We start from the raw sequence: 18,403 nt of genomic DNA on the forward strand, positions 1-18,403 counted from the left end.
CAGAACAGAGCTAAGACAAAAGGCCTACAGAGGACCACTAGGGAAATGGGAAACGGGAAATGGGAAAAATTCATCCCCAAGAAGATGAGTCCCGCATTTCACAGCTGCTTAATTGAGCTCACTGCCAGGAGGACACGGGGTTCTGCAGATGGTCATCGTTCTGCACAGAAGATAGTGCAATACAATCTTCATGACCATACCCTAGGGTCTCCCACCCTCTGGAAACCTGCTGTCCAGGTCATCTGGTGACACAGGAGAGGCCCGCATGGTGCAGCAGGCAGAACAAGGAATGGCTCCTCCTTTCCTGCTGCCTCAGACAACAAGGGGACCTTGTCAGGTGTGTGATGGACAGTAGAGGCAAACAGGACATCACGGAAGAGAGGGGAAGGAAGCAAGAATGAGCGTCAGGGCAGCTGTGGGACAGAGTCTTGCCTCTTCCCAAAACAGCTGTGTCAGGATGGGCCTCGTGGTTGCTGCTCTGCTCGCATGGATGGGCATTGGGTGGCGGACATCTAAAGGAGTACCTCTGGGGAGGCCAGGCCCTCCTCTCTAGCCTTCGCAGGGGAAGGGTGGCAGGGTAGGAGTGACAGGTGCTCATTGCTGGGATCCATTCTGAAGGGCCATCACCGATGTCTATTCCCATTGGTTGGTCCCCAAGCTTACCGAGAGTTAAACATTTTGAGCATCAACCCTAGTGTATAACCTCGGCACTAGAATCAGTCTTCGGTTAAATTGCGAAAGTGCCAACATTTAGCGGCCTGGTCTCCTTTTGGGTTAAACACCCTCCTCCAAGCGCAGTGCTTCGTCATCAATCCATTTTGACAACTGATTCCCATAAAGGTTTTCTGACTTGTTCACACTCTTCTTCACTCCTTCAATTTGTATCTTAGGTGAGAAACTAAAGCATGGTCACCTGCCTCAATAATATTTATTATTAGCGTTAGAATTTCCAGTGTCTGAGAACACAGAAACCCTCTCCAATCATGATTAATAATCACAGTGAAGAAGAGCTAATATTTACTGAGTGCTTCCAGAGGCCTGACCTAGTGCGTTACGCACTGCACACAAAGCCCGGGGAAGCAGGATCTAGTACAATGAGGGGACGGGGCCAGCCCGCAGCAGGTTAGGTGACTCGCTCTGGGTCACCTGGTACCAATGAGGAGGGTCGTCCTGCTTCCCAGGGGCGTGGTGCATCCTAAGAGCCTGTCCCATGGTCTGCATCTGGGACCGCCATCTGGGAGAGGAGGTAAGACACATGGGACATGTCAGGGTCAGCGTGTGCATACTCCTGGGCCAGATGCTGGTGGGCTTCGCCCTTCTCTCTCATGGACGGAGTGATCTGGGCTTACCACCCTTTTGTAATAAACATGTTCTTGGTAAACGGACTCTTGCAACAAATTTCCCCAAATTCCCACCTGAAAAGGTTACTGTGATAAAACCACGCATGTTCCTACTGCACATTTTTGGGAACTATAGAAAAATAAATAGAAGGAGGGAAAATCCCCTTCTTTTTATTTGTCGTGTCTAACCCTTATTAACATTTTGGAGTTTTTAACCTCTAGCCAATTTTATTTTATTTATTTATTTATTTAAAGATTTTATTTATTTGACACAGAGAGATCACAAGCAGGGGCAGAGGGAGAGGGAGAAGCAGGCTTCCCAGCTGAGCAGGGAGCCTGATATGGGGCTCATCCCAGGATCCTGGGATCACGACCTGAGCCGAAGGCAGACGCTTAACCGACTGAACCACCCAGGTGCCCCAAGCTCTAGCCAATTTTAATGTGTTTTCTTTCTTTCTCTGTGTTTCCAACTGTTATGATCACCATCTATACAATCCTGTATCTTGCTTTGTAAACCTAATCATTATGACATAAACATTTTCTATGCTATTGTAAACTCTTTTAAAAACACCACTGAAAATAGTTGTATCCCATGCTATATAGTGGATAAGCCAGTTCACTTAACCATGCCCTAACCTCCAATACGATTTTAAGTTTAGATGTTCACGTATGAGATTCTCTCTAAGTAAAAAGGTGGTGTTTGCCAACATCTGAGTTCTATGTATCTAGGAATCAAAGTGTCACAGCTGGTCATGCAGTTTGAATTTGGCTTTTTTACTTTAGGATGAGTTTAAAATTGTATTGAGGTGGAAGGAGAGGATTCTGTAGACAATGTCCCTGAATTCCAAACAAGGCACTTAGCTAAATCTCTTAGGACATCTTTGTGGACAATGAAGAAACACAGATCAGATAACTATACAACAATGTAAACTCACAACTGGTTGGACGACTAAATCCAAAGAATGTTAGCTTAGGGTTAAGTGTCACCTGGAGAGAAGTGTCTAGAGGCCATGAGTCGAAGCGTTTCACCTAATCCCTTTACACATTTTAAAATCAGTGATACAGGGGTACCTGGGTGGCTCAGTCATTAGGTGCCTGCCTTCGGCTCAGGTCATGATCCCAGGGTCCTGGGATCGAGCCCCGCGTCGGGCTCCCTGCTCCGTGGGAAGCCTGCTTCTCCCTCTCCCACTCCCCCTGCTTGTGTTCCCTCTCTCACTGTCTCTCTCTGTCAAATAAATAAAATCTTAAAATAAATAAATAAATAAATAAATAATATAAAATCAGTGATACAGGTGAAGTCCTAGAAGACAGGTTTATCAGTTACGATGTTGTAAGGGATAAAATTCTGTGATAAAACAAAGATCCAAAAAGCTCTCATCAGGTTGGAATATTTGCCTGAAGCCAACAAGACGAAAATCAACTGTATAAATGTAAAACAGAGAATACCGGGCTTAGCTGAACTTAGTTGGCAACAAGCTCAGTATGGGACAATAGTTGACGTGGCTGCCAAAAAAAAAAAAGCCACGGGCAGCAGGAACAGTAAATCACTTAGGGAGCAGAGATGTCACACTCTCACCGACTCTGCTGGTTAAATCACACAGTATCTGCTCTGAAAGATACATTTTAAGAAAGGGTATGACAAGTAGGGGGAGGTCAATGAAAAGACAGCGAGGGTAGGGGGAGCTCTGGCAACATTATCATGTAAACAGCCAACGAGGCAGGGTAGCTCAGTGGCTACAGCAATGTCTCCTAAGCCACTGCTAGGCTTTGACACCTAACTCCGCCATTTACAGCTGGCAACCTTGGACAAGTTACTCTCTGTGCCTCAGTGTCTTCATCTGTACAATGGGGACAATAGCAGCACCACTATTATTATTATTACTATTATTATTATTATTACTATTATTATTATTATTATTAGGCTGTTATAAGGACTAACCAGGTTAACACCTGTCAAGCACTCAGAACAGTACCTGGATATGATTGTATGAAGACAAAGGGCTTCTAGGCTGCAGAGATTTAGAGGGGCATGATGGAGGACTTCAAATATTTGAAAGCTGCCCTGAAGAAGAGAAATGCTTTATTCTGAGACGCTCTTGAGGACCGTACTCGATTCAGTGGAAAGGTAGAGGCTTAGCTTCTTCATTAGTCAATAAGCATGGATGTGCACGTATTCTGGGTCAGATACTGTGCTAGGTGTTAGGAATACAGAGATGAATGAGATACATACTCTTTCCTAAGGGCCCCAATGTCTATCGGGGAAGAGGCATGTGAACAATCACCACCAGAGTATGCGAAGGAATACTGGAGGAAGGTGTGATTAACTCTCCCACGGGGAGCTGGGCAAAGCTTTGCCGAGGTGGGGCTTTTGAGCTGAGTCTGCAAGGACAGTAGGAGTTCATGTGGGAGCAGAGGGAACACTGTATGGGATCAGAACTGTCACTGAGTATGGGATTATCCAGTGAATGGGGACAAGGTGGTGATGTTACAGCACAAGGTGGGTGGGGTGGCAGAAGCTAGAGATGAGGCTCAAAGAAGCGTAATACTGATGTAGAAGGTCGCCAAGGAAGTCAGGGTAATCCTAGCAATATGCTCTCCCTTCTGCCCAGTGTCCTATTTCTATACCACTGTCTTTTCGATAGGCAACCACAGCAAAGGCTGATTCAAGAAACTACACTTCAGGTGAAAACTGAAAAGGATTTGACTCAATTTTCCAGTCATTCTTCTTCAGTATATACACAGGAATATCTGCCTATAGAATAAGACAGTATTGTGTTCCTGAGACACTTACACCCCGGGAGTACCCAAGTGGAGGGACTGGGGTGAGGCCTGGAGTGAGGCCTGGAGGAGCTGGGATCCTCCCCACCAGAACTGAAGATACTGTGTGAAAGGGAGTTCCTCCACCTGCACATCCACTCAGATGTAAAGGCAAGGAGGAGCAGTGCAGTATTCAACACTTAGCCCCCAGGCTCTCCACTTGATTCCACTGAATAATATTCATTAAGCATGCTACTAGGATGCAGAGATAAGTAAGTCACCAACACTTCCTGCAAGGTGCTTCCAATCTAGCATAAAGGATGATCTGCCACACAGAGCATTGCACCCTTAAATGCGAGGGCTGGCTGCTTCCGGTAAGGATGGAGCAGCTGCACTGGGTTTGCCCTACTATCTCAAGCAGTGATAAAACTGGACAGACATACACAGCTGATGTTTTCAGTCATTGGACAATGGGCTGAGACAAGAGAAGGAAACACATAAGGTGAATTTCATATTTGCCCTGGCACTCTGCCTGGGTAGATTTCCCAACCACTGCACAGGGAGGTGGGGCAAAGTGGAACATGGTTGTCCTACTGATCTGGGGAAGTAGGAACTGGAGTTTGGGGCTGCTGAAGCAAATAGAGCTGGCAGGGCAAGATACTGGAGAGGAAGTTTCTTCAGTAGGGTGGGGGCCCAGAATTGTGTTGTGGGGCTGGGGCTTGCACAGATCTCTGGCTGAGTGCTGTGTTGCACATACACAGGGTGAGACTCTGGCGTGGGCTGGCAGAGCAGCTACTTCGGAACTGAGAGCAGAACAAGAATATTAGAGGTTGTAGAGACCTACCACTGGGTCCACAGGAATTCCAGTCTAGCCAGAGGGGAAGCACCAGGCATTCCAACGAGACAATAAGGGCAGGTCCTGGGAATAAGGACCATGATCTAGAGTAAGGGTTACTTTAGTCCTGCCCTATCAAAGCCTAAAACCAAGCCTTAACAAAATTAAGGAGAACCATCCATAAATTAACGGACTGCCAAAACAAAAACCAAAATTGGGTTTTGAACTCATTAAAGGAAGACAATATAATTCAGGCCCCCTTTCAGAGTATCAACTACAATGTCCACAAACAAGCAAAAATTACCAGAAATGTAGAGAAGAAAGAAAATGTGACCCAAATTCAGAAGAAAAAAAGGAGTCAATATAAAACAATCTGGAGATGTCCCAGATTTGGAATTGGTGAAGACTTTAAAGCAGCTATTTTAAATATTTCATGGGTTGAAAGAGGAAAAAAATGATCTCAATGGATGAAGATGGGGAATCTCAGCACATAAAGGGAAACAATAAAAAAGGAACCAAATGGAAATTCTGGAATGGAAAAGCGTATTATCTAAAATGGAAAACTCACCAAATGAGCTTAATTACAAATAAGAGATGGCAGAAGAAAGGATTAGTGAAGTTGAAGACAGAACCACAGAACTTATCCATTCTTCAAAAAAGGACTGTACTATCTTTTGGAGCAATACCAAGCTGAGTAACATACATGTAATCAGAACCCAGAGAAGAGAGAAAAAGTGGAGTGGGGAAAAAAAAACAAACTGTTGAAATTTCCCAAATAAACCTACAGATCCAAGAAGCTCAATGAATTGCCCCAAAAATAAGCACCAAGAAAACCACACCTGGGCATATCCCAGTCAAGCTGCTGGAAGTTAAAGATCAAGAAAAAATCTTGATAGCAGAGGAAAAAACCCCACATTCCATACAGGGGAAATGATGTGAATGAAGACCTTCTCTTCAGAAATAATAGGGCAGGAAATAGGCGATGGCATTTTTAAGTACTGAACGACAAAAATATCGTAGATTCGGAATTTCATATCCAGAGAAAACAAACTTTAAACATGAGAGCAAAATAAAGACACTTTCTAGATAAAGAAAGAACTTGTCAGCAGCAAGCCTGTAGGACATGAAACTCTAGCCCCTCTCCAGCATCTCTGGCAGGACGCGGACTTTCTGTGGGTGAGCACCAGGTGAGCAAGGAGGCTGGTGTTGAAAATAAGGAGGAAGCTCCTGATCGCTTTACGCTTTTAATCAACAGTTCACCGCCCTCCCCCCCCCGTGAAGAGGCAGACCAGCAGGCACACGAGAAAGGGTGAGCTTTGATATGGCGAGGAAGGCAGAAAGCACAGCTGGGATGCACTGGGGCAGCGAGGCCAGTGGTAGAATAATGAAATGCTGTAAACTGGTTGGGAAATAGGCATTGCTCCAAGCCCCTGATTCCCTCACTCCTCACCTTGGCCTCATTCCCAGCGACTCTTAGATCTCTCTATGATCTGGCCATAAAGGGTCAATTCCTGGCAAGCAGGGCACCTCCAGGACCCCGCCTTAGGCCTCTGACTGGCTTCCTTTCTGATTGGCGGTGCGTGGGCCATGCCAGTTGTTAAAGATTTTTCATATCGCCCCTGGAGCTAAGTGGGGTTGCTTCCCAGGGAGGGAGGCCCAGGTGTGATGTTCTGGGAGGGTGCAGAAGAGGACCCCAGGACGCCCAGGGACAGAGTGAAGACCCTGCTCCTGGGGTGGGGCTGCAGTGGGAAGGGGGAGGGAGGCTCTGAAAGTCAACAAAATTAGCTTTCCAAGTGGGCCTGAGTATTCAGGGACACTTGACTCTCTAGGACAACCTCTGTTCTAATCCCCTAGGTCATGTTTTTCCCTTTTAAAAAGGGATATTTCATAGCCTTTTAAATAAATCTTTTCAGCTCCACTGATTTGGAATAACACGCTTAGCAGCTTAAGAACTTCTAGCTGGCCCTTCAGCAGGTTGTCCTTCCATGAGCCCATTTTCTCATGAAACCCTGGCCCCCGGGTCTGGCTGGGCCTCTCCCAGTGCCAGCACCATGGACCCTGGTCCTATTCCGGGATCCTGGGCAAGCCCTTCCTCACTCCCTGCACCTAGGGACCTGCACCTCATTCCCTGCATCTGCAATATGGCGATCGTTCAAAATACAAGCCGACAGAACACCAAATGGCCATTCTCTTGATCGGCAGCAAAGACCCTATTTTAGGCACAGAAATGAGCATTCCTCCTCTGAGGTTCTGTTTCAAGGGAATCTGGGCTTTAGGGGAGGCTTTCTGTGTGTCTGCCCAGGTAGACAGGGGGAGGTTATATTGGCCTAGACAGACAAGAAGCCATCAAGGGAAGGCAGTGGCCAGGAGAGGAGGAGGGGAGGTTGATGAACATGATTAAACCAGCATAAACACTGCCGACCGAAGCTCCATGCAGAGCCTTCGGAAGCTGGCTGTGTGTGTTCAACATCACGCACCTTTCTGCCTCCTCTGGGACCTGGAACCACAAGCCCTAACGAACTATGGTAATCTGCCGAGCCCTCAATCAACACTCCGTCTCACTGATCTGTGAAGCCAGTGTCTGTCCTGGAATTACCTCAGGTCAAGTAGTTTACACCAGAATGAAAAGTACATGTTTTCTAAAATTGTGTTCCTATCACCTGACTATTATGAAAATCACACCTAAACAGAACCAGTGCTCCTTCTGGTGGAGGTCCCTGGTTTGTGTGGCTTTCTACCAAACCTGGTGAACAGGCCAGGCAGCTTCCCATGTGATGTGATGGAGACCCTAAAAAGTCATCCTGCCGAAAACAACCTTCCCCATTCTCTGGCACGACATCCCCGCCATGAACAACCCCAGTTAGTTAAAGTAGCCACTTCAAACACAACCCCGCTATCTGGGCGTCCTTAGCCTTCTTCACGGTGCTGAAGGCTGAGAACCACGGCTGCAAGCACCAGCAAACATGTCAGGAGCATCAGCATTCTGTACATAGACAAGCTGTTCCGTGTCTTCAGATCAGTGGTTCTAGAAAGTTGACCAGTATCAGATTCACCTGGGGGCTTGTTAAGACCCAGCTTGCTGGGCCCCACCCTGAGTTTCTGATCGGGCAGGCCTGAGATGGAACCAGAGACTCTGCATCTCTAACAAGGCCCCGGGGTGAAGTTGACGCTCTGCTCCAGCACTTTGAGAATCAATCACTGCCCATACTATTAATTTCTAAGGCATCTTCATGAGATAGGTAGGTAAAGTGTGAATGCATCCTGATAGGGAATGCGGTATGAAGACAGAGGGCTCTGAAACAGAAAGGGGTCAAGGGACCAAAGCCAGGCCAGCCGAACAAACTTAGACTTTCTCAAGGGATCCACCAAAACACAAGAGCCGTTGGCTGTCCAAATTCTGCTGGGCCTCTGGCTCTTGCTCTCTTTCCTGGTGTCTTCTGCCTGCTACCCCAGAGAAAAGGCAAGCCTGCTGGCAGCCCCAGCGAGGAGAGGGGGCTCCTCCCCTCAGCCACGGCGGGCCCCTCCACGAGGAGAGTGTGTTCACGCAGCTAATCTGGCTGTCAGCGTACCTTGGGCTCTCGGGGGCTCCTGACACCACTTAGAATTTACGCAGGACTCAGCCAAGTCTTAAACAACATTTTTCCCCCCTCTTCGGAGATCCTCTAGTTCCTAATAGGACAAATTCAAAGGAAAACAAGCTCTGACCCCTCAGCAGCCTCTTCTTGACTCAAACAACAAGGAACTCCTTAGCAGGCTGGCCGAGGAGGTGGGCAGGAAGGGTTCATCGCAGGAGCGGAGGCTGGGAAGCCACCCTTCAGGTGGGGCCTCATGACTCACCTCTGGCCCTGTCAGGAGCTGGTTCTGTATTTCAGGGGAGGGCAAATCGATACCTGAATGTCTGAGCGATATTATTATGGCATCTACTGGGCAAATAGTTCTTTTTTTTTTTTTTTTAATTTTTTTTTTAAAGATTTTATTTATTTATTTGAGACAGAGAGAATGAGAGACAGAGAGCATGAGAGGGAGGAGGGTCAGAGGGAGAAGCAGACTCCCTGCCAAGCAGGGAGCCCGATGTGGGACTCGATCCCGGGACTCCAGGATCATGACCTGAGCCGAAGGCAGTCGCTTAACCAACTGAGCCACCCAGGCGCCCCGAGGGCAAATAGTTCTGTTAGTGATTTTGCCCTTCGTACATCTTTGAAAGCACTTTGATCAAACATCCTCCACGTGACTAACCAGAATCCTGTGAAATCAGCAGAATGGGAACAATGACAGTGTTTGACAGAAGACAACCGAGAAGAGAGGCACAGGAAAGCCAGTGGGCGTGGAGTTGAACCGTGTGTGGTGGCCACTCATCGTGAGATCTTGAGTGGGTCTCCTCCCCTTCCTAGGCCCTGGTTTTGTCATCTGTGAAGTGAAGGGGATGGACAAGGTGATGCTGAGGTGAACTCAGTGGACACTACCCTCTGGCAGGCCCTGCTGTAGATGAGGAGATGTGGAAGTGAAGGAGGCTCACTATCTACCCAGGAGGAAGTCACAATGAGGACAGTGAGACCCGGGTGGGTGGTGCTCAGCCAAGGGGCCAAGTCCAGCCACCAGTCAGGGCACAAAGTCTGTCCCTGGCACTGGGCTCAATCAGCATGAAAAAAAAGGAGTGCCATTTTATAACCCACACATAGGTGCTGGCCATGGCCCAGGTGAGCACGATCTTCTTCAAGGTGAGTACAGGATCCACAAAACTTCAGGAGGGGTCAGGTTTAGAGCAGCTCCCATGTAGACATCACTCTCCACACACAAAGGGGAGAGCAGATGCACACATCTGACCCCAACCAACCCACCAGCTGGAAGAATTATGTGCTCTCTTTCTGAGAGTCAAACCCTCTAACCACATGAGATCAATGAACCCAACTAGCTTCCTATCTGTAATGTGCTGGTAAATGACTATTCGCCCATCTGTTCAAGACAGTCACAACAAGATCAACTGGGCCATGTTTCAGGCACAGTGATCAGACTCCCTGGGGAAGATAAGATGAACACGACATGCCCTCAAGAACCAAGGGCCTCTCAGCTTAAGGGAGCACAGAAGATGCAGACAAAAATACCCGTAAGACAGAGCAGAGAATGGTAGATGCTAGAAGATTCAGGTTATGGGCTGGGGAAGAACCAAAAGGGGAATTCAGAAGAAGGAAAGACTAATTCCAACTGGGGAACGGCAAGCCTTCCAGAAGGCGATGGTGCCTAGAAAGACCTTGCATTAGGACGCGAGAAGGCCTCACGCGAACACTGACTGGGCTCACAACTGGCCCCAGTGATTTTATTTTTAACTTCCCACAGCTTATTTTATTGAAGAGACTCTAAGAAGAGTAAGTCAGAACACCTAAATTCTTCTGCATCAGGAACATGAGTCCCAACCAGAGAGGTGTCTTCCCAGCCCGAGGGATAGGAGAGCAGCCACCTACAGTCAGTGGCCAGGGAACCCGGGCTGGGGCCCAAGGTGCTCAGCAGACACTCATTACATAAGTGGATGGGCTCCCTACTACTTTCCAAGGGGGCTTTACATTCATGCTCCATTTTGATTTGTAACCACAAGCCAGTGGGCAGACGGCATCTACCACCATCCCTGTCAAAGATGGGGAAACCAAGGCTCTCAGAGGGCAAGTGACTGCCCACGTCCCTGGCCAGCACTGTCAGAAGGGAGCCTGGACCCCTGCCTCCTCACTTCCTCACACCACACACCTTCTAAGAATTGTTAGGGCAGCCAATCTTCACCCCAACAAATCACCCTTCCTGACTTTAGAGAAGGTCTCCTGCGTGCTGTTCAGAGCACTTTCCCTAGAGCACGTCACTTAATCAGAGCCTTTCATCAAGGGGGGGTCCTATTTTTACTCCCGAATGGACTGGATTATTCCAATTCAGAAAGTGGTCTTGTGCATCCCAGAAGTAAGTGTCATGGATTCTCTGGTCCTTTCACCAAATAAGAATTGATTTGGGTTAAAACCTTCAGTTTGATTGTTTGGAGTCATTGCTTCTTAGAAGAAAGTGAAGGTACAAACGGCAAAGGGTATTAGGAAGACAGAAAGGCATTATTATTATTATTATTATTATTATTATTATTATTATTATTATTATTATTATTATTATTATTATTATTATTTACCATGGATACTCTTGCCTACAAAGTCAACCATCCATCTTGACAGATGGCCTGGCCGCAGGAGGGGGGTGAAGGCGGTACTAAGGAGCTAGAGCCAGTTGGGCTGAGTTGGGGTCTGACATCTGGGCTGGAGCCCAAGCTCCAGGCAGTGAGGGTGGGACAGGGAGCCCTGCTGTCCCCTCCCCTGGGTGCGCTTTCACTGGGGCTACACCAGACGGGTCAGCGCCTTTCTATGAGTCTGTGACCTTCTGGCTGCGGGCAAATAAGGTGGCAAGGGACAGCAGAGGACTGGGGCCTCAGAGAGAAAGCTGAAGCATGCCCAAGGTCAGAGCCACCCTCCCCTTTCATGACCCACCTCGGCCACTTTGGCTGACCTACTTCCTAGGGAATGTTTTCACTCTAATAAAAACTCATGGCTCAAAGGTTTTGGCAGAAGGCTGGAAGTCACACCCACCCCACAGCTCTGTTGAGGGATGCCTGGTGACGTGTGCTCAGGCTGAGGTGCTCAGAGGCTCCCCTAAAGTGGCAGGAACAAGGGGTGGGGGTGGGGGAAGAGAACTTCAAAGGATTCCCAGGTCCTGAAGGGAGCAGTGCATTAGTTAAGAAGAGGTCTGGGGCCTTGAGAACAAGTGTCAGTATCTCCATCAGCGTGGCTGGGTCAGCTCTGATCTCTGCAGCTGGTAGGGCATTTAGCCCTGACACGTGGGGTCTCAGGACTGTCCAGACACCTGTAGTGTTAGTGTGACACCGAGAGGCCAGAGCATAATGGAACCTGGGAGAGCCGAGCCATTAGCTAAACAGTGTAAACTGAGGATTAGTTTATCAGATTCACTGTTCGTGCCCTCCGTCCACAGACAGAGAGAACGGGACACAGAGTGGGAGGAGGAGGCAAGCTCAACTAGAGCATAAGGCTGGTGTGCTGGGGAGCCTCACTGGGAGTCCTGAGCAGACAGCAGGGAGAGGTGGTATTATGTGGATGGTAGAGATAAGAGGATGCTCGAGGCAAATTCACCAACCATAGTTTTAAAAGCCATAGAGTTGGGCACCTGGGTGGCTCAGTTGGTTGAGCGACTGCCTTAGGCTCAGGTCATGATCCTGGAGTCCCGGGATCGAGTCCCGCATCGGGCTCCCTGCTCAGCAGGGAGTCCGCTTCTCCCCCTGACCCTTCCCCTCTCTCATGCTCTCTCTATCTCATTCTCTCTCTCAAATAAATAAATAAAATCTTTAAGAAAAAAAAAAAAAGCCATAGAGTTTAGAGCTGGAAGAAATCTTCAAGATCACCTACTCCAACCCCATCTTGTGCAGCTAGGAATTCTTGGTTGTGGCCTTGGGGTGGAGCCAAGCCTAAGAATCAGGCCACCGCTCCTACTCCTGCCTAGCCAACAACTGCTTTTCAGGCCAGTGATCTTTCTAGCACGCACCTTCCAGCCTCCCCCAGGTACGGACCCTAATCCCCTGACTCCAGTGGAGCTAGGAATACCCTCTTGAATGACTGCGAGCATTCTTGAGGGTTCTGTGGACCACCCATACCAGCCATTCCAGCCAGACATACCTTGTGTGAATAATGCTGGTCAACAATCCTTGCCAACCCGAAATCCCCGATCTTGAGCACGAGGTCCTCTGTGCTGATGAAGATGTTGGCGGGCTTCAGGTCCCTGTGCAGCACATTGGCGGAGTGGATGTACTTGAGCCCGCGGAGCAGCTGGTACATGAACAGCTTTGCGTGTTCCTCCGTCAGCGTGCCCTGCTCCAGCAGACGCGCCAGGTCGGTCTCCATGTGCTCCTGGACGATGTAGGCCACACTGAACTTGAACAGCTCGCCCTGCAGGTCAGTGCCCTTGGGTCCCAGCACCTCGTACACCTTCACGATGTTGTCATGGTCCAGGCGCCGGATGATCTTGATCTCCCGGAGCGCGTGCTTCATGCTGCGGGCGTCGCTCAGGATGATCTTCTTCACGGCCACCTTCCGGCAGGCCCTGCTGTCCACGGCCGACAGCACCAGCCCATTGACACCGAAGCCCAGGGGTTGGAAGTCAACAAAGCGCCCACCAAGGTCATACCCATAGACGCTGGCGACGCAGTCACCCTTCTCAGCCATTGTCAGCTCAGTGGTCAGGGTCTGCCCGGGTGATGGAGGGGCAGTCAACGGCGGCCACGTCCTGGGTAGCGGCTTCCCCAGCACACCTCATTCTGTCGAGTCCCAGAGCTGAGGGCTGCTTTTTCTCGTGGTGAGGTCACTGCCACCAGCTTTCTGGAGAAAGGAGTGGCGTATGTCCACGCTTGCTGAACTGTGGAAGGCAAAGGCTCAGACTGTTTTCTTAACCTGCGTCAGGAGGGCTGTCCGCCAACGCCTCTGGACCCTGAACTCTCCTCGAAGCTTAGAATGGCTCATGCTTTTTTCAAAGGTAGCGTCTTGGAGAGAAATACCAGTCTCATTATCTATGTGAGTGTAAAGTGTTCTACCATATGGACCTCAAGGTAAAAGATGCAGAAACTCTCCTCTTTGAATCTTTTGTTAAAAGACGTTCCTTCCGGCTGAAATGCAGAGCTGTTGCTGAGCTGTGCTCCTTGACTTACGATGGTCCAGAGCTCGGTTCTGTCACAGCATCCAGCAGCTTGGTAGCTATTCTCTGTGTCCTGAGCAGGATGAAGTGATCCCAGCAATGGATTCTGGAGGCTTCCAGGGGCTTCTTTCTACTTCTGCCAGCTCCGCTTTCTACCAGCTCCCCTTAGATTCTGCAACCCAAACCAGGCTGGTGAGCATTAGTGAAGAAAGCCAAAGAAACCCAACCACCTTTCTTGGGCTCTACACCAAGTTACACCTCAAGTCCCAACGCTGAGGGGCACTCAGCTGCCAAGCCAGGATCCTCCAGAGGCTTCAGATGGGGCAACGTCCTCTGTCACCCCCTCCTCCACACCACCTTGCACAAGACTGTGCGCTGCTGGACTCCGACAGGCTGCAGGAATGCGGCATCTTTCAGACCATGTCCCCTTTTCTGTCAAAGGAATAACGTTGGGTAAATTTCCACACTCCAGCTTCCAACACCTTCCCACTTGCGTGTCCTTTGTTAACCAGCCCAAGTGTTATTTGATCTGTCCAGCCAGCTGAAACACTGCTTGCTCAGGGGATTCCAGGCTCTGCACTGCCCAGCCGCCCCTCCTGCTGTGTGCAGCACTCCCCTGGAAGAGAGAGAAGATGGATTGATTTGATAAGATCGTCAAACGGTATGCCTTTTATGTAAATGCCTGCTCCCCAAAGGTTCACACACCCAAATTGTGGGTGGGGATGATCCACTCTGACTTTTGAGAAATTAACTCTAAACACATACATCAGTACTAGCTGGGAAGGTTGAGAGTAAAAAGTAGCTGCAGACAGAAAATAAAGGATCGATAATTCTGTGTTTCTACTCGGACCCCTTTGCTTCCCTCTTTTGCAAATGTCTTTGGATATTTTGAGAGAATTTGCCAAATGCTGATATTTAATTACATGTGTATCTCTTGCTTTCCACAGAGGCAGCATAAGCACACATACTAAATAAGGAAATTTTATTGCCACCCTATAAATTTTATTGCCACCATGACCTGAGCCGAAGGCACTTAACCTCTGTGCCACCCAGCAAAGCAGGGCACAGAGTTCTTAGCAAGACACCAGGACTGGCATGGTGAACTGTATTCTCTTTGATGACGGGGACGTAGCTCTTCAAAGCAATGGCTCAAATCCTAGCCTGACTGCCCCCTGGTGGCTGCTGACTCAAATTACAGGCATAGGACCTAAGAGGGGCGAAAAAAAAATTGCAAAACAAACAATGTAAAATCAGACCTCTGGAGTGAAGGCAATGCCATAGCTTTTAAGGGAGTGGCAGGTTTTATAAGTTTATTAAGTCCGTGGACACTCAGAGAACAAACACTGTACCCTGCCCAAAGGAGTGAATCTAGCAGGGCTATTTCTTAATTCTCATCATCCTGTTGGGTCTTCTGTAGGGATGCTTTCATATCTGAATTTTGCACAACTCTGCAAATGATAAATGAGGCAAAACAACAGTTAACTCAATGTCTGAAATTAAGGGGGCAAATCAGGGGACAGAGAGGATCTGAAATAGTGAATGCTCAGATCCCCTCTAAAAACTTATGAAAGAGATTTGCCAAGGGTCTGGAATATAGTAAATGCTCAGCAGATGTCAGCTATTGATGACTTTGTTAAAAATTCCCTTGCACTTGAATAAGATGTACCTACTATTCTAATGTTTTGTCAAGATCTTCAGCAATTCTACTCTTCATGTTTTTATTGGTCCCAGCAGCAAAATAACCTTGGTCTTACTGAATTTCAGAATAGGAAGCAATCATAGCAAACAAGTCTAGTGGTCCTTAACTGGGGATGGTGCTGCCCTCCCTGGCTAATTTTTTTGTTTTTAAAGATTTTATTTATTTGACACAGAGAGACACAGCGAGAGAGGGAACACAAGCAGGGGGAGTGGGAGAGGGAGAAGCAGGCTTCCCGCGGAGCAGGGAGCCCGATGCGGGGCTCGATCCCAGGACCCCGGGACCCTGACTTGAGCCGAAGGCAGACACTTAACCACTGTGCCACCCAAGCACCCTCCCTGGCTAATCTGACTAGGAGTCACTACTGGCCTTGAAGAGGCAGGGCTAGATTGGCTAACCATCCTGCCAAGCAGTTCTATCAGTGAATAACTGACACCCACCCCCAAATGCCAGTACTTTTGCTGAGAGAGAATGATTCTGGTCCAAGTCCCTACTTTGCAGATGAGGGCACCGAGGTTCAGAGGACACCAGCTCAGTGCTTCCTACATAGACAGGGTCAATAAACATTTGATGAATTGGGAAATGAATACCATTCACTCTGAGGATTCCTTGCCAATTAGAAAACAGCGCTGGGACCACCCTCTGCACCACACTCTGTGGCCATGCTAGTGATATTCACCTGGATACCTAATTCAGGGGAACCGAAGAGCCACCCCGGTGCCCTGTTCCGTCCTCCTCTGACTCTCACTGCGCATCAGGTAACAGAAACCAAACTGGAGCTTCTTTCACTCTCTATCCATATGCCTGGTCCAGTTCCCAAGGGCGCAGCAAACAGGCAATTATATATTTTGCTTTATGAGAAGAGATGCGTAAGCCTTCTTCCCTTGCCAGCTCCCACTGGGTTGTAAACAGACAGGACTGCGCACCTAAGCAGGGAGATGACATCACCGGCGAATGAGAGCAGGATTTGTTCCAGATCAACCGCAATGCAGATAATCTGTGAATAATTAAGAGGTGCTTTATTTATTTTTAAAACTCCTTCCTCTTCCTCTCACATGGGGGAGGGGCTGTCTCCCCGTGCCCTTGCTTGCACGCGTGTGTGTGTAAGCACTCTCCCCGACGCGCTGTCGGCTCCCGCGGGCAGGTCCCATGTCACCTTGGGAAGACTTGATTCCAGCCACTTGGCCTTCCTCATGCGCCTCTAAATACACTCTTGCAATTCCTGCCTGCCTTCTTTGCTTGCGCCTTCCCGGTTCCTGAAATGTCCTCCTGCTTCCTCCCCACTCGTTGAAATCCTGCCCATCACTCAGAATCCAGATGGCATCTCACATCCACTCCAGAGTTCCCGTTCCCGGAGTGTCCCCGGTGACATTCTGGCTGCTCTACGCTCCTGCAGTGTCCGTGTGTATGCTGTCTGTGACCTTCACCGTATACGAATCTGGGTTGTTACTTAACCGTTTATACATGTCCATCTCCCGCCTAGACTTCAAGCTCCTCGGGTCCCGGCCCAAAGCAGCACTTAGACAATGACTGCAGTCCAAGGAACATTTGTTCATTGTGTCTACCGAGTGGTCATGCCCACATTTCCTGCACATCAGCCTCCCCTCCCTATGTCTGCTGCCTCAATACAACTTGTTCAAGAGGGCTCTTCTCGCGACAAGCCCCAACCACCCAGACACACGTCAGCCCTCTTGGTAGCACCTTCTGCTTCGATGCTGCTTCTCCTAGAATTCCAGCACCACCCAGGCAGCCCGCGAATGACCGTTTCTCTGTTCCCATGTGAGTCTCCTGTTACTCACCCCTTCTCAGCCCTCTTTACGTTCTCAGTTTCTAGAATTCCTCTATAATTTCCACGGTAAACCTTTTGCCTTTCTCCACAGGTGGACTGATTACAAAACACCTAGTACCTAAGATGTCTCGGATTAGTGGTTCCTTGTTTGCATGACACAGCAGGGGGCGTGGGCCCAGGGGCCCTGAAGAGGGCACCCCCCCCCCCGCCCCCGGCATCTGCAGATGTGCCCACCTGGGCAGAGGAGTGATTCTGGCAACTTCTCAGAGCAAAGCACAGCCATTCTCCATTTGAATTTGGTGGCTCAGGGCTGCTCTGAATCAGGTGTGACTTCAAACCAGGGAGTGGGCATTCACCTTGAAGGAAGGAAAGGTCATGGGTTCAGCTGTGCTCGAATGACAATGAGCAAGAACACATGTACCTCCTGCAAGGGCAGCCCGGGCTCCCGTGATTCGTGGTGAATGTCGTAATAAAATGCAGGAGTAGAAGTATCGACCCCCAGGACACCTAGCAATGGAGCTTCATCTCTCCACTGATCTCCCATGGACTCTCCTGCAAAACTTTGTTTGAGGCCAATTAATTATCCTCTCATGCATCCAGCCTTTTAACATGTGGAGGCAAACCAGAGACGAGATGGTGTGTGCCAACTGTCCCTTGCTGGGTTTCCTGGGGATCTGGTTTATAAAGCAGCTTTGGAAAGTCTAAATTTAGACTCCACTCTTCCTGTTCAGATCCTCCCAAACCTCATGCTGCTGTCAACTTTGGGCAGGAACGATGGCCCCCGATGAGGTGCTGATATTTCACAGACAGAGCTTTCTTTTTTCCCCTGAGCACCCAAAAACTTGCAGGAAATCCTTTTCAGGCAAGGCTGATGTTCACAGTTGAACAGGCTGCACACTGCAAAATTCTAGGTGGCACCATTCACATTATAGTCAAGTCTGTCTGACTCTACGGTTCATGACCCTAATCACTATAGTCCATGTGAACAAAGTCCTCTAGACCAGAGATCAGCAAATTTTTTCTGTAAAGGGCCAGAGGATAAATATCTAAGGCTTTGCGGGACATACCGTCTCTGTTACAACTACTCCAAGCCTGCCTTGCAGCAGAAAAGCAGCCACAGATAATTCCCGAACGAAGGTTTGCACGGCTGCATTGAAAACAATTTTATTTACAAAAATAGGTGGGAGACTGAATTTGGTGAGGGGGCTGCAGGCAGCCAACCCTTGTTCCAGACTGTGTAGGAACATTCTCTAGCTTGTTCCTGAGGT

At 48.8% G+C, this 18,403-nt stretch overlaps 1 protein-coding gene across 1 annotated transcript in view; it reads right to left on the reverse strand.

The window, feature by feature from the left end:
- MAPK4 (mitogen-activated protein kinase 4) overlaps positions 1 to 14,255 on the reverse strand; it is a 52,528-nt gene extending 38,273 nt beyond the window's left edge. Inside the window, exon 1 of the mRNA XM_045886329.2 lies at positions 12,639 to 14,255. Coding sequence (XP_045742285.1) covers positions 12,639 to 13,184 — 546 coding nt within the window. The 5' untranslated portion in view covers positions 13,185 to 14,255. The remainder of the gene's footprint in view (positions 1 to 12,638) is intronic.
- Between the last annotated feature and the right edge of the window lie 4,148 nt (positions 14,256 to 18,403).

This window comes from Mirounga angustirostris, unplaced genomic scaffold (genome assembly GCF_029215605.1).
Source record: "Mirounga angustirostris isolate CCGP_5_RB_7025 unplaced genomic scaffold, mMirAng1.0.hap1 SCAF_14, whole genome shotgun sequence".
Classification (NCBI taxonomy): domain Eukaryota; kingdom Metazoa; phylum Chordata; class Mammalia; order Carnivora; family Phocidae; genus Mirounga; species Mirounga angustirostris.